General features: G+C 40.3%; 1 protein-coding gene across 3 annotated transcripts in view; it reads left to right on the top strand.

The window, feature by feature from the left end:
* Nucleotides 1-16,325, top strand: part of LOC140202842 (arf-GAP with SH3 domain, ANK repeat and PH domain-containing protein 1-like) — a 531,099-nt gene that overhangs the window by 289,988 nt on the left and 224,786 nt on the right. For all 3 annotated transcript variants that reach the window (XM_072268282.1, XM_072268281.1, XM_072268284.1), the window contains 3 exons: nt 4,067-4,152; nt 10,002-10,077; nt 14,625-14,711. In XM_072268282.1, coding sequence (XP_072124383.1) covers nt 4,067-4,152; nt 10,002-10,077; nt 14,625-14,711 — 249 coding nt within the window. The remainder of the gene's footprint in view (nt 1-4,066; nt 4,153-10,001; nt 10,078-14,624; nt 14,712-16,325) is intronic.

Consider the following 16,325-nt stretch of genomic DNA (forward strand, 5'->3'; position numbering starts at 1 on the left):
AGTTTTATTCTGTTCCCGTCAGATTTATTTGTCTTATTTGTAATACTATACTGTCTAATGAAGCAATAAAACCATCAAGATTGTAGGAGCACTTCCGTAGAAGATGCCCTGAGAAGGGTACTTATGGTATTACTCAGTTCCAGAAGATGCAAGAAGCATTTGAAAAGTGTTGCACACTCGAATCACTTGACAAGAAAGCTAAAAATGACCTTGATAGTGGTCTCATAGCTCTTCATAACATTTCCAAAATGATAGTACAGTGAAAGATTAATAACGCCTGCTGTATCAGAAATGCTCACCACTGTTCACAAAATGGATATCAGTATTTTACAATCAGTTCCTCTGCATAATAACCCTGTAGCTTGTTGTATTGATGAAATGAGTGAAGACATTGAGTATCAACTATGCACAGAGCTGCAAAAAAAGAAACAGAATTTGGGATACAACTGGATGAGTCAACTGTATGAGACAGCAAGACATTGCAAATGGTATATGTATGTTTTTTGAAAAAATGGAAATGTTTATGAAGAGATTCTCTTTTGTAAAAGGTTAAAAATAAATTTCAACAGAGGTTCAATCTGCAATGAGCTCAAAGTGTATATTGAGGGTAAAAGTATTCTGGTTAGGAACGTGATTTCTTGTGCACTAGAAGGAGCACTGTATATGAGCCATCACATGAGCCATCTGTTGTCGGCCCCCAATCAACACATATTCCACTCTCCCCTCCTACCCCTCCTCACAGTCTCCCACCCTGCTCTTATGACTATACCCCTCCCCCACACAAAACCACCACGGTGGGCTTCACGGCTGAACAGGTGAGAAGACAGCTGAAACGTCTCAACCCAAGCAAGGCTGCAGAACCGGATGGTGTCAGTACCAGGGTGCTCAAAGCCTGTGCCCCTCAGCTATGTGGAGTACTTCGCCATGTATTCAACCTGAGCCTAAGGCTCCGGAGGGTTCCTGTACTGTGGAAGACGTCCTGCCTCGTCCCTGTGCCGAAGGTGCCACGCCCCAGCGGCCTCAATGACTACAGACCGATGGCATTGACCTCCCACATCATGAAGACCCTGGAGAGACTTGTTCTGGAGCTGCTCCGGCCTATGGTCAGGCCACACTTAGATCCCCTCCAGTTCGCCTACCAGCCCCGACTAGGAGTTGAGGATGCCATCGTCTACCTGCTGAACCGTGTCTACGCCCACCTGGACAAGCCAGCGAGCACTGTGAGGGTCATGTTTTTTGACTTCTCCAGTGTGTTCAACACTATCCGCCCTGCTTTGCTGGGGGAGAAGCTGACAGCGATGCAGGTGGATGCTCCCCTGGTGTCACGGATTCTTGATTATCTGACTGGCAGACCACAGTACGTGTGCTTGCAACACTGTGTGTCCGACAGAGTGATCAGCAGCACTGGGGCTCCACGGGGAACTGTCTTGTCTCCCTTTCTCTTCACCATTTACACCTTGGACTTCAACTACTGCACAGAGTCTTGTCATCTTCAGAAGTTTTCGGATGACTCTGCGATAGTTGGATGCATAAGCAAGGGAGATGAGGTTGAGTACAGGGCTACTGTAGGAAACTTTGTCACATGTTGTGAGCAGAATTATCTGCAGCTTAATGTGAAAAAGCCTGAGGAGCTGGTGGTAGACCTCAGGAGAGCTAAGGTACCGGTGACCCCTGTTTCCATCCAGGGGATCAGTGTGGACATGGTGGAGGATGACAAAATATCTGGGGATGTGAATTGACAATAAACTGGACTGGTCAAGGAACACTGAGGCTGTTTACAAGAAGGGTCAGAGCTGTCTCTATTTCCTGATGAGACTGAGGTCCTTTAACATCTGCCAGACGATGCTGAGGACATTCTACGAGTCTGTGGTGGCCAGTGCTATCAGGTTTGCTGTTGTGTGCTGGGGCAGCAGGCTGAGGGTAGCAGACACCAACAGAATCAACAAACCTACTTGTAAGGCCAGTGATGTTGTGGGGATGGAACTGGACTCTCTCACGGTGGTGTCTGAAAAGAGGATGCTGTCTAAGTTGCATGCCATCTTGGTCAATGTCTCCCATCCACTACATAATGTACTGGGTGGGCACAGGAGTACATTCAGCCAGAGACTCATTCCTCCAAAATGCAGCACAGAGCGTCATAGGAAGTCATTCCTGCCTGTGGCCATCAAACTTTACAACTCCTCCCTTGGAGGGTCAGACATCCTGTGCCGATAGGCTGGTCCTGGACTTATTTCATAATTTACTGGCATAATTTACATATTACTATTTAACTATTTATGGTTCTATTACTATTTATTATTTATGGTGCAACTGTAACGAAAACCAATTTCCCCCTGGGATCAATAAAGTATGACTATGGCTATGACTATGACTATATGTCAGGTCGCCATTCGGAGTCTGTTTGCAATCCATTGTGTAATTAATCGTCAACATCTTGCAGCCAAAAACCTTAGCCAGCAACCTTTTTCAAGAATGACTGTTGTAATATCTGCTATCAGCAAAATTAAAGCTCATCTGTTAAATAGGAGAATATTTCTCCAGTTATGCCAAGATAACGATGAAAAGTTTGAACGCTTGTTTCTTCACACTGAAGTACTTTGGCTGTCAAAAGGCTGCTGCTTAAAACGTTTTCTTGATCTTTTTGACACTATGAATTTTTGCTCAAAGTTGACAATAGCTTGGGAAACAGGATTGAACTTCTACATGGAGGTGTGGCATATGTAGCCAATCTGTATGACAAAATGAACATTCAAAATATGAATTCAGGCAAAAAGTGCAGTGTCTACTTTTATTGGAAAATTGGAAATATAGAAGCAAAACATTGGGAGAAGAATGTTCTCACAGTTTCCCTGCATGGAAAGTCGGCCCTCTCTTTCATAGATGGTGATTTGCAAGAGTACTGCTTACACCTGCAGTCACTGAAGAAGGATTTTCAGAATTATTTCAAGGATTTGAATGACCTAGAAATTCCAGACTTGGTAAATAACCCATTTCTTTGCAAAATAGAACAGGAAGAGAGCTTGCAAGAAGAAATTATGGAAATTCAGAATGATGAAGAAGCAAAAATGCTTTTTGAAAATATTGGCTTTGGGGATATGTGGCTACACTGGTCTTTGGAGAAGAGCTGAACTGCTTTTCATTGCCTTTCCATCCTCCTACCTTGTTGAAAGAGGCTTCAATGCAGTGAACCACATACTAGCAGAAATCAGAAACCGCTGGGATATTTTTATGCGTTGGGACTTGAGGTTTTTGCTGTCACAGCTTAAACCAGATATTTCAACTGTTGCTTAAATACTGTCAAGCTCAAGGATCACATTGATATCAAAGTGGCTGTACAGTGCACAGGTATTGTGCAAGCTAGGTTTAAAGATAAATAAAAATTTAAAGCACAATAATTTTTTCTCATGTCAGCATATAGTAGCCATGTTTTTATACTATGGGGGTGCTGTAAAGTATGTTGTGCCTAAGTGGGGCGTTGGGATAAAAGGTTGGGAAACACTGCACTATGATGACAATTCTAGATTAGATTATTAGCCAGTGCTTTCCTGTGAATTTTCTGTTTCTGCAGTCTTGTGTGCATTATTTTCCCTCCTCCCCCCTTTCTTTCTCCCCAGGCCTCCTGTCCCACATCCCTTTTGTCCAGCTCTTGGCTCCATCCCTCCCCCTCCTGTCTTCTCCTATCATTTCAGATCTCCCACTCCCCCTCCCACTTTCAAATCTCTTACTAGCTCTTCTTTCAGTTAGTCCTGACGAAGGGTCTTGGCCCGAAACGTCGACTGTACCTCTTCCTAGAGATGCTGCCAGGCCTGCTGCGTTTACCAGCAACTTCTATGTGTGTTGCTTGAAATTCCAGCATCTGCAGATGTCCTCGTGTTTCCATTATTTTTTCAATCTAGTTTAATTATTTGTAACAGAAACCAGGAACAAGAGTTCTTTATTATTATGTATATGAATTTATAATATGTGTATACACTAATAATTAATTGTTAAGCATTATTGCTGATTGGAGAAATTACTTGTAGGTATTAAACATACTCATTCCATTTCTTTGTCTTTCCTTGGCTAGTATCTCATTAAGGTGAATGAAATCAAGACAAAAAAAGGCGTGGATCTACTTCAGAATCTAATCAAATATTATCATGCACAATGCAAGTAAGTTCTTGAAAAATCCATTCCCTTATTTTAGCCTTGTATATTGTGTGAACTAATTATCTCATCCAGATTAAATTAGTTTTGGTTGGCCAGGTGCTATTGAGTTGTTGTCTTCTCGTAGTGATCCACAAGGTTTGTACTTTTAGGCAAAGTATTGTAATTGCCTTTGAAGATTAGCTAATGGCTTAAATGTTAGCAGGGACTGCTGGAAACATGTATTAGCAATCAAATTCCATTTTTGGAGTAAAGCTGAAAAACGAGTTAATATTGAATTGATAGTTCATGAGAATAATTAAATAAGTTTTAAATGGTGGGGAAGGGCAGGTGCAAGGAGAAATATTCTGTGATGGGGTGGAGATTAGAAGAAGTTAAATGACGTCAGTGATAGCGCTGGCTGAAAGATGGAACATGTGCTTGGAGTGGATACAGGTTGGAAGATATGACTGAAAGCCCTAAAGGAAAATCATGGGAATATGATCTACATATAAAGATGAAAAAGCTAATTATTTAAGGTTGTTAAATTCTTTACTGTGGCCAATTTGAAAGATAGTTCTATTCCTTGAGTTTATGCTGAGGATCATTCGAGCGATGAAGGAGGCCCTGAGTCAGAGTTCAGCGTGGGATCAGGATGAAGAATTTAAGTGACAGGCAACAGTCATATCTTTTCCATTTTGATCTTAGTCCCTTTTATTCACTTCCAAGGTCAGTACAGTGAACAAAGATGTCTTAATGCATTTAAAGGAACTGTCACTACTAAAAACTGACAGAAACAACACCATCTGTGGTTGGAAGCGCCCATGTAGGATACCACAAAGGAAGCATGGCTGTAGCTCGGGCTTACAAGTGCATTTAAGGAAACGAGATTTTAAACTCTCTATACCAACTATCTTGCTAGCAAACATGCAGTCTCTGGTGAATAAAATCGATGATCTCAGAGCTAGTGTGCTGATTCTGAGGGATATTAGGACCGCGTGTGTCCTTTGTTTCACAGAATCCTGGTTAACCCCTTCCGTACCGGATGCAGCGATACAGATTGAGGAGTTTACACGGTCAGGATAGATCTATAGAGTCTCTCAAAAGCAGAGGTGGAGGAGTATGCCTCATGATCAGCTCTTCTTAGTGCACAAATATATCAGTGCTGTCCCAATTCTGCTCACCAGACCTGGAATATCTAGCAGTAAAGTACCATCCTTTTTACCTACCATGGGAGTTCCCCGGGGTCATTCTGGTAGCATTTTACATTCCACCGCAGGCCAATGCCAAGCAGGCTTTAGCTGATCTGAGTAATGGGATCAACATGCACGAAACAGTGCACCCTAAGGCCTTCACTATCATTTTGGGAGATTTTAACCAGTCCTGTCTGAAAAAAATTCACTAAGCAACTACAATCAACAGATCACTTGCAATACCACAGGAAACAACACACTGGACCATTGCTACACCACCATCAAGAATGTCTACCGTGCTATTCCATGCCCTCACTTCAGGAAGGCTGGTCACCTGGCTGTATTTCTACTCCCTGAGTATAGGCAGAGACTGAAGACTGCAGCACCAGTAGTGAGGACCAAGAAGGTATGGACAAGGGAAGCACAGGAGTGTCTACAGGACTGCTTTGAATCGGTGGACTGGACTGTATTCAGGGATTCACCTTCGAACCTGGATGAGAATGCTGCAGTTGTTACTGATTTCATTAAAACCTGTGTGGATGAGTGTGTGGCTACAAAGACTTACTGTACATTCTTAATCCAAAAACCGTGGATGAACCAGGAGGTATGTTGTCTGCTGAAGGCTAGATCTGTGGCATTCAAGTCTGGTGACCCAGGCCTGTACCAGAAAACCAGGTATGATGTGCTGAGGGTTTTTTCAAGGGCAAAGAGACAATTTCAAACTAAGTAGAGGCGACATTGGAAGCACAGCAACTCTGGCAGGGTTTGCAAGACGTTACTTCCCACAAAATGAAACCCAATAGCATGATGCTTCACTTGCAGATGAACTCAACACCTTCTATGCCTGCTTTGAAAGAGAGAACACAACTACAGCTGTGAAGATCCCTGCTGCACCTGATGAGCTTGTGATCTCTGTCTCAGAGGCCGATGTTAGACTGTCTTTAAAGAGAGTGAAACCTTGCAAGGCAGGAGGTCCCAATGGAGTACCTGGTAAAGCTCTGAAAACCTGTGCCAACCAACTAGTGAGAGTATTCAAGGACATTTTCAACCTCTGACTGCTACAGGCAGAAGTTCCCACTTGCTTCATACAGGCAACAATTATATCAGTGCCAAAGAAGAATAATGTGAGCTGCCTTAATGACTATTTCCTGGTTGCACTCAGATCGACAGTGATAAAATGCTTTGAGAGATTGGTCATGACTAGACTGAACTTCTGCCCCAGCAGGGACCTGGACCCATTGCAGTTTGCCTATCGCCACAATAGGTCAACCAATGGCAGACGCAATTTCAATAGCTTTCTACACGGCTTTAGATCACCTGGACAACTCAAATACCTATGTCAGGATGCTGTTCATCGACTGTAGCTCAGCATTTAATACCATCATTCCCACAATCCTGATTGAGGAGTTGCAGAACCTGGGCATCTGTACCTCCCTCTGCAATTGGATCCTCGACTTCCTAACCAAAAGACCACAATCTGTGCAGACTGGTGATGACATCTCCTCCTCAACACTGGTGCACCTCAGGGGTATGTGCTTAGCCCACTGCTCTACTCTATATATGACTGTGTGGCTAGGCATAGCTGACATACCATCTATAAATTTGCTGATGATACAACTATTATTGGTAGAATCTCAGGTGTTGACGAGAGGGCGTACAGGAGTGAGATATGCCAACTAGTGGAATGGTGCTGCAGCAACAACCTGGCACTCAACATCAGTATGACGAAAGAGCTGATTGTGGACTTCAGGAAGGGTAAGACAAAGGAACACATACCAATCCTCATAGAGGGATCAGAAGTGGAGAGAGTGAGCAGTTTCAAGTTCCTGGGTGCTAAGATCTCTGAGGATCTAACCTGGTTCCAACATATCGATGTAGTTGTAAAAAAGTCAAGACAGTGGCTATTCATCATTAGGAGTTTGAAGAGATTTGGCATGTCAACAAATACACTCAAAAACTTCCATAGATGTACTGTGGAGAGCATTCTAATGGGCTGCCTCACTGTCTGGTATGTGGAGGCTACTGCACAGGACCGAAAGAAGCTGCAGAGGGTTATAAATCTAGTCACCTCCATCTTGGGTACTAGCCAACAAAGTAGCCAGGACACCTTCTAGGAGCAGTGTCTTAGAAAGGCAGTATCCATTATGAAGGACTTCCAGCACCCAGGGCATGCCCTTTTCTCACTGTTACCATCAGGTAAGAGGTACAGAAGCCTGAAGGCACACACTTCACGATTCAGGAACAGTTTCTTCCCCTCTGCCATGTGATTCCTAAATGGACATTGAATCCTTGGACACTACCCCACTTTTTTTAACATAGTATTGCTATAACTACTGCTGCTAAGTAAACAAATTTCACGTCACGTGCCGGTGATAAACTTGATTCTGATTCTCTTTGAATAAAATTTAAGAGCATAATCCAGCTGTCCAGCTTAGGTTTACATTCTGAAAAGGCCCTGCTAATAATCTTGAAATATCTGATGTTCCATGTCCCATGGTGAGATTGCTTGAAATTTTATAGTGTACGTGGTGAGTTGACATCTAGGAAGATGTGGTCAAAGTGGCTTTTTCTACAGTATATTCTACTAATTTTCCATAAGTTTACTTTTGAATTGATACAGAATGAGAGAGTTGTGCACAGCAGGAAGGGATAGCACTATAATAGCTTACTAGCAGACTGTAAAAGTAATCTTTAATTGGTTAAGATTTCCTACTAGGTTTAATTTTGTATTTCATTCTTCAAAAGAGTTCAGGATGTATTAAAAGTGATTACTTAGCACTTCACATTACCTCTGGAAATGAAAATGTACATTGGAGGCTTTGTAAGTATTTTAAAATTGAGATTCTGCCGATGCTAGAAATCTTGAACAACACACAAAAAATGCTGGAGGAACTCAGCAGGTCAGGCACCATCTCTGGAGGGAAGTAAACAGTCTACATTTTGGTCTAAGAGAATTCATCAGGGTGGTAAAGGGGGGCAAAAGCCAGAATAGGAAGGTGGAGGGAGTGGGAAGAGTACAAGCTGGCAGGTGATAGGTGAAACCAAGTGAGGGAGAAGGTGGGTGGGGGGGGGAATGAAATAAGAAACTGGAAGGGGATAGGTGAAGGTCTGAAGAAGAAGGAATCTGACAGGAGAAGATAGTGACTCATTAGAGAGAGGGAAGGAGGAGAGGCACGAGAGGGAGGGTGATTGTGGTGAGGAGAAGGGGTGCGAGCGAGGTTATTTAATGTAGGAAATGCATAATGCAAATATTTAAGCAAAATAGAATAAAAATGACTTTCACTCTTCAAGTTTGTTTGTGTGATATTTGTTGGTGTGGAAATTTGTTACTGTTTTTATTTTGATGTTGCAGGTATATATTTAGAGACTTATAACAGTCGCATGATAGCATTTGTAAAGAAATTGTGCTAGTTTGTACTTTGAGGATTATTTGAAAAGAAGTCCTAATTGCAGATTTGACTTTTTTAAAGTAAGAGGCATTTAAATTTTTCAAATAAATCTTCTGGCAATATTTTTGATGAGATATAAACTTAACTAGCAATTTTTGGAATTCTTTTTATTTCTAATCTCTATTTTGGGTAAGCTAATTTTTAATAAAACGAAGGACCAGATCATATGGTTTGACACCTGCTGGCCATTAAGCTTGCAGTTTGGGCTGTAGTATGCTACTTTCAAGAAACATTGGTGATTCTATTGAAATGAGTGTGGCAGACTGTATCTAGTAAATCTACATTGGTGGCATTGGCCTCTGGGGGAGTTGGTATGATTTATCCTTGCAGAGCTGATGCTGGAATTAGGTGTAGAAATGTTATTTTTCATGTAGTTTAACTTTCTTATACTTGTTTTTTTTAATATTAATTACCCATATACATGTAATTATTCAGTGAATTTTTCCAGTAATTACAGTATAGTTGCTTCAGTACTTTCCTAGAAACTTGTTAGCTTTCAGTAACAGGTGTCACACCACATAAATCTGACTGTTTTATAGTAATTATTGTCAATAGTATTTTTTTAACTCTAGCCTGGTATGAGATAACCACAACTTTTTTTTTAGTCTGGTCTTTGTTCTCTTGTTCTTCTTTGCTCTTGATGACACTAATAAAACAATCATAAGCAACAAGATTTATGACTCATTCATGACTTCTGAAGAACCTTTGGATCGCAAAAGCATCAGGATCCAACACTGATGTTAATTTGCTATGGTTTCATAGTTGGCATGGAAGCCTTCGGACTTTTTTTGTGTGCATTTGATGGGGGGGGGGGGGCAGATAAGTGCCTCCATCCCCCTTCTCCAACCCTAGCCTTAATGAGGATGTAGCTGGAAATTATCAATGCAGTTTCCACCATCTTTTGTCAACGTTTAATTCATTGCCCAAAATACCACATCTTTCATTTTGGACAAGCAATCACTCATGCACTATTCATATGGTGAAGGATTGCTCTTGCTGGCTGAAGGTCAGTTGACAAGCCGGTCTGGTATGATGTGGCTAGCTAGTATTTATTGTTTAACTGTCAGTTGCTGGGTTGAATGATCTAGTTGAAGTTTTAAAAAAAATTTCAATGAAGAGTTAAATGTAATGATTTGTATCTGTAAGTGAAAATATAAATACTGTACCAGACCTTTAGTAATTTCAAATCTTCATTGCTGGTTCTTTACTAATTCTCAAGTGTCATATTTCGAAGTTTCTTTCAGGATGGTTTAAAAACAGCAGATAAACTGAAACAATATATTGAGAAACTGGCTGCTGATTTATACAATGTAAGTAATTTACGCAATAGTTGTAAGTTTATTACAGATTAATCATTGAAAGTATTTGTTCCATTGAGATGTCTTTGCTGTATATTCTATTATTAGATTAGATTTATAAAGGCAGAAGAGGCGGGTGAAGTTACAGCATTAACTACATAACACAATGGAATTTAACTGGCTGCATGATAGTACTGTATTATGGACATTCCCACTTGATGCCCTCCCCAACATGCATTAATTTGATTTCTCTCTTTCTCACTTCTGATGAAGGGCCTTCGACTTGAAGCATTAATTGCTTTTCTTTCTCGAACCGGTGCTAAACTGCTGAACTTGAGAATTTACTGTTTTTATTTGAGCTTTCCAGCATCTAAAGATTGTTGCTGTTATTCTTTGTTTCGATATGCCCAGAAAAGAAAGATGATAAAATTAATTATTTAATTAAAACACATACTCGGAGAATGAAAAAAAGACTACTGAATTAGCCTCCTATTTCTCAGGCTTAAATCCCCAATAAAACTAATTTATTTATCATTCCAATGCCAGGTCTGATGTGTGAAGCTGTGGACACCCTTTCCCGATATAATACTGTGAAATCTGAGCAAGCCCAGCTCTGTCCCTGGATCTCACATAGTAATAGCTGTGGTGTGATCTGTCCTAAATTTCAGATCTATACTCATGTTTGGTAATTCAAAGTTTTACCAAATATTTTATGGCATGAAAGCTGTCAATTCTGAATGGACAGCTGACTCCAGATAGCAAGATTTTCCCTATTCATTGTTGTTGGTAGTGGTACAAATGGGAGGTACAATCATGAGGATTTCTCAGAGCAACGAAGGAAAGAATTTTTGACACATTCCTTAGTTTTTTGAGACATACTAAAATCAAATGGTTATAATTGAGATCAACTTGAAGGTGGATCTAAGATATGAATTTAAATTTGCTGAGGTCAGAATACCAAGCAAGCATATTTTAAACTAGTTTTGGGAAAAAGTAGCTGGTAGGAAATAAACAAATATTTAGAATAATGGAATGAATGATGTAGGAATTAACAATTATTATTAGCCTAACTAGATTTTACTTGTTCTTAACATTCATTTACCTGGCTAATCTTGGAGATCAAAGGCAAAATATACAAGTTAAAAACACTTTCTTTAATTGTTCATATTGTAATTCTAAAATTTCTGATGTTATCTTTCAAAGCTACTTTCTGCACAGGTCATTCTAAACTTCATCTTCTGTGAAATGTAATTTATTTATTCACCCATATTGCTCTTGTGCTTCATCCCTTTGCTATTTTGGGAGCCTTGGAAAATGGGGAATAGGGCTTTAGCTGCAAAATTTTGAATGTTCACATTCCACATAAACAGTACTAGTCAAAAACTGAGGTGGCACAGTAACATGGCAATTAACATAATGCTACTACAGTTCCAATAAACTTGCTTCAATTCTGCTGCTGTTTGTAAGAAGTTTGTACATTTTCCCCATGACTGCATGGGTTTCCTCTGAGTGCTCTAGTTTCCTTCCTCATTCCAAGACCTAAAGGTTAGACTTAGTGAGTTATGGGCATGCTATATTGGCGCCTGAAGCATAGTGGCACTTGCAAGCTGCCCAGTACAATCGTCATTGATTTGATGCAAACTATGCATTTTGCTATATGTTTCGATGTACATGTGACAAATAAAGCTAAAGCTAATCCATAAAAGCCCTATATTGTGGTTAAATTACACAAACATTTGGAGAGTCATGTTAGAAAACTTACTGTGTACAGCAGTAGTAGGATTATGATACAAGTAACTCCTTACTCTTCCATTTGAGTGGTATGTGGGATACACAGGATGCTGAGTTTGGGCTAATGACTTCATGCTTACAGATTTTTTTGTGAGGCTAATTATGTGTTCACAGCTTCTCTGCTAATTGTGTATAATACTGGATCAAAAGTTCAGTATAAACTTTAAATATGTATAAAAAGTTTTGAATTGAGCCATTGCAACCCCCCCCCAGTCCAGATAAAATTCAACAGGAAACTTGTTTCAAAAAAGAGATTTATGTATTAATTGGTAGCTTAAACTCAAAGTAGTAATTTTCCTCCTGGACCAATCATTAAGAATAATGGTTAACTTTCTGAATTTAATTTATCGTTTTTAATTCAGAACTTTGCCGACTTCATGCTTGGTAGTTATTTAAGTATTTATCCCTGTAGGATAGAACAAAAACACTAAATTATTTCCTTTATTCTGTCCCAAAGATAGCTTGTATTAAATGACAATTCTGGTACTTCAGATAGGGCATTATAAATCTCGAGAATAGACTTTTAATTATATAGTTATTAAATAGACTGATAACCAGGCAATCAGTGTACAAAAGTTAATATTTCCTGTTGTCTTAAATGTTATCAGCCAGAGTTGTTACTTTGGATGATTCTTTTGTGATGAAATGTGAAGTCAGCTTGGGATGTATTGGGAAATAAAAGTGATTTTAAGGAAATAACAAATTAATGCTGAACTTGGAGAAACTTGGCTTTAAGACCATAAGATATAGGAGCAGAAGTAGGCCATTTGGCCCATCAAGTCTGCTCTGCCATTCAATCATGGGCTGACCCAATTCTTCCAGTCATCCCCACTTCCCTGCCTTCTCCCCATACCGTTTGATGCCCTGGTTAATCAAGAAGCTATCTATCTTAAATGCAAACAATGACTTGGCCTCCACAGCCACTCATGGTAACAAATTCCACAGATTTACCACCCTCTGACTAAAGTAATTTCTCTGTCTCTCTGTTCTAAATGGGCATCCTTCAATCCAGAAGTCATGCAATCTTGCCCTCGACTCCTCTACCATGGGAAATAACTTTGCCATATCTAATCTGTTCAGGCCTTTTAACATTCGGAATGTTTCTATGAGATCCCCCCTCATTCTCCTGAACTCCAGGAATACAGCCCAAGAGTTGCCAGACGTTCCTCATATGGTAACCCTTTCATTCCTGGAATCATTCTCATGAATCTTCTCTGAACCCTCTCCAATGTCAGTATATCCTTTCTAAAATAAGGAGCCCAAAATTGCACACAGTACTCCACGTGTGGTCTCATGAGTGCCTCAACATCATATCCCTGCTCTTATATTCTATACCCCTAGAAATGAATGCCAATATTGCATTCGCCTTCTTCACCACTGACTCAACATGGAGGTTAACCTTTAGGGTATCCTGCACAGGAACTCCCAAGTCCCTTTGCATCTCTGCATTTTGAATTCTCTCCCCATCTAAATAGTAGTCTACCCATTTATTTCTTCTACCAAAGTGCATGACCATACACTTTCCAACATTGTATTTCATTTGCCACTTCTTTGCCCATTCCCCTGAACTATCTTAAGTCTCTCTGCAGGCTCTCTGTTTCCTCAACGCTACCCACTCTCCACCTATCTTTGTATCATCGGCAAATTTAGCCACAAATCCACTAATCCCATAGTCCAAATTATTGACATACGTCGTATAAAGCAGTGGTCCCAACATCAACCTTTGTGGAACTCCACTGGTAACCGGCAGCCAGCCAGTATAAGATCCTTTTATTCCCACTCTCTGTTTTCTGCTGATCAGCCAATGCTCCACCCATGCTAGTAACTCCCCTGTAATTCCATGGGGTCTTATCTTGCTAAACAGCCTCATGTGTGGCACCCTGTCAAAGGCCTTCTGAAAATCCAAGTACACCACATCCACCGCATCTCCTTTGTCTACCCTGCTTGTAATATCCTCAAAAATTTGCAGTCAGGCAGGATTTTACTTTCAAGAAACCATGCTGGTTTTGGCCTATCTTGTCATGTGCCTCCAGGTACTCCGTAATCTCATCCCTAACAATCGGTTCCAACAACTTCCCAACCATTGATGTCAGACTAACAGGTCTATTGTTTTCTTTCTTCTGCCTCCCACCCTCCTTAAACAGTGGAGTAACATTTGCAATTTTCCAGTCATCCGGTACAATGCCAGAATCTGTCGATTCTTGAAAGATCATTGTTAATGCCTCTGCAATCTCTCCAGCTACTTCCTTCAGAAACCAGGGGTGCATTCCATCAGGTCCAGGAGATTTATCCACCCTCAGACTGTTAAGCTTCCTGAGCACCTTCTCAGTTGTAATTTTCACTGAACGTACTGAACTTCCCTGATGCTCTTGAATGGCCGGTATACTGCAGATGTCATCCACTGTGAAGACTGCTGCAAACTACGCATTCAATTTCTCTGCCATTTCTGCGTCTCTCATTACAATATCTCCAGCGTCATTTTCTATTGGTCCTATATCTACCCTCAACTCTCTTTTACCCTTTATTTACTTAAAAAAACTTTTAGTATCTTCTTTGATATTAGTTGCGAGCTTCCTTTCATAATTCATCTTTTCCTTCCTAATGACCTTCTTAGTTTCTTTCTGAAAGTTTTTAAAAGCTTCCCAATCCTTTATCCTACGACTAGCTTTGGCTTCCTTGTATGCCCTCTCTTTTGCTTTTACTTTGTCTCTGACTTGTCAAACAAAAATTTCTTCTTATTTGGAATAATAATAATCTTCTCTCCTCAGATTAAGCAAACACAAGATGAAGAAAAGAAACAACTGTGCACACTCCGTGATATGCTGAAATCCTCACTGCAGATGGAACTAAAAGAGGTAAGAGTACTTGAAGTACACTTCAGTATGTTCAAATATTAGAAATTACTCAGTTTACTGCAGTTTCCTCCTGTCTGAGCATCTTTCAATATGTAAAGAAAGACAAGTGTTCAGGTTAGGCATTGCTGTGCCAAAAACTTGACAGATCTCCTGCCCTCCACTAGAGCTCCAGCAGCAATGAATTCCCTACGGTTTAATGTTGAGCCGCTGTCTATGAATGCTGCTGAATCAATTGATGTGTCTACTGGATGCTGAGAGATAGAGCTTAGGGTATAATGAATGCAAGGCATCATTCGTGACTGGCTGCACCAGTTCCAAATGTTGACAGAACACTCTGATTATATCATCTCTCTCATCGTCTGTTAAATTTGACCCTAGCGCAGGGGTTCCCAAACTTTTTGTTGTAATACCATGGACCAATACCATTAAGCAAGGGTTCTGTGGACCCCAGGCTGGGAACTCCTGCCCTAGAGATTGTTTCAGTTTATAGCAGTGATATAGCTGTTCAAGAGCACAGCGTCATGTTTTTACCTCTCCTCTCATCTTGCTTGTTTGGTAATTCCTGCACTTGACTCTAAAATTGCTGTTGCTGAAGCTTTCATTCCACTTTTCTTCGAATCATTCTGCAGTGTCCCTCACAAATAATTCTGAACATCCCAAGTCTAAAGCAGGTTGCCGGAATAGATAATGAGAGACATTGTGGTGTGGTGTAACTGCATTTACTGGTTTGAATATAATTTTTGTAAGAGTGTGTCATTATATTCTACCTTCAACAGATTGCCCAGATTCCAAGCTGTGAGGCTTCTGAAGCTTATTTTCTAATCATGCCTCCATTGGCAACCATGTCCCCATTGTGCTCCATGCCGAAGTAATTTTTTCCTAAAGAAATTGTGATGCATAGGTTGTTCCGATCATTCCTGTTTCCCAATGCTGTGCCCATTTGCTTACCTGATAAGTTGGCAATGGGCTGAGTACAACGTTGTAAACATAATAGATTCTGCAGATGCTGGAAATCCAGTGTAGCACATACAGTCAATGTTTTATTCCTTTCCATAGATGCTGCCTGACCTGCTGAGTTCCTCCAGCATTTTGTATTTGTCACTGAATATAGTATTAAAACCTTTCTGCATATTTCTGAACAACTTCCAATATGTCATTTGTTGTGCATTAAGTATGCCAAAAGAATTCTTCTGTGAGCTGAATAAAATACTGCACTTGTGGAGAGTCAGTGTCATCTTCAGACTTCATGAGTGACCTACATTATACTTTGATTTGTATGACGTTCACCCACAGATAGTGTAACTTTCCTTGAGTTATCTACCAGACGATAGAAGAAGATGCTTCCATCTCTAGTTGTTTCTTGAAATAGTTTTGTCTTGTGCGGAATTTTGGATGAATTCCTACAATATTCAATGACTGTGTGAATTATTTTTGTGTAATCAAGTGATAGTTGCTCTTCAAGAGGATTTAAGCAAGTTAACTGTGTTCTGCCCACCTGCTTTTGGACATTTTAACTCTGGAAAGTAAATGCTGAATGATTAGGGAATCTGGCATAACAATATAGTCATAGTCTTAGTTTATTGATTTATTGATAACTTTATTGATATATATATA

This window comes from Mobula birostris, chromosome 9 (genome assembly GCF_030028105.1).
Source record: "Mobula birostris isolate sMobBir1 chromosome 9, sMobBir1.hap1, whole genome shotgun sequence".
Classification (NCBI taxonomy): domain Eukaryota; kingdom Metazoa; phylum Chordata; class Chondrichthyes; order Myliobatiformes; family Myliobatidae; genus Mobula; species Mobula birostris.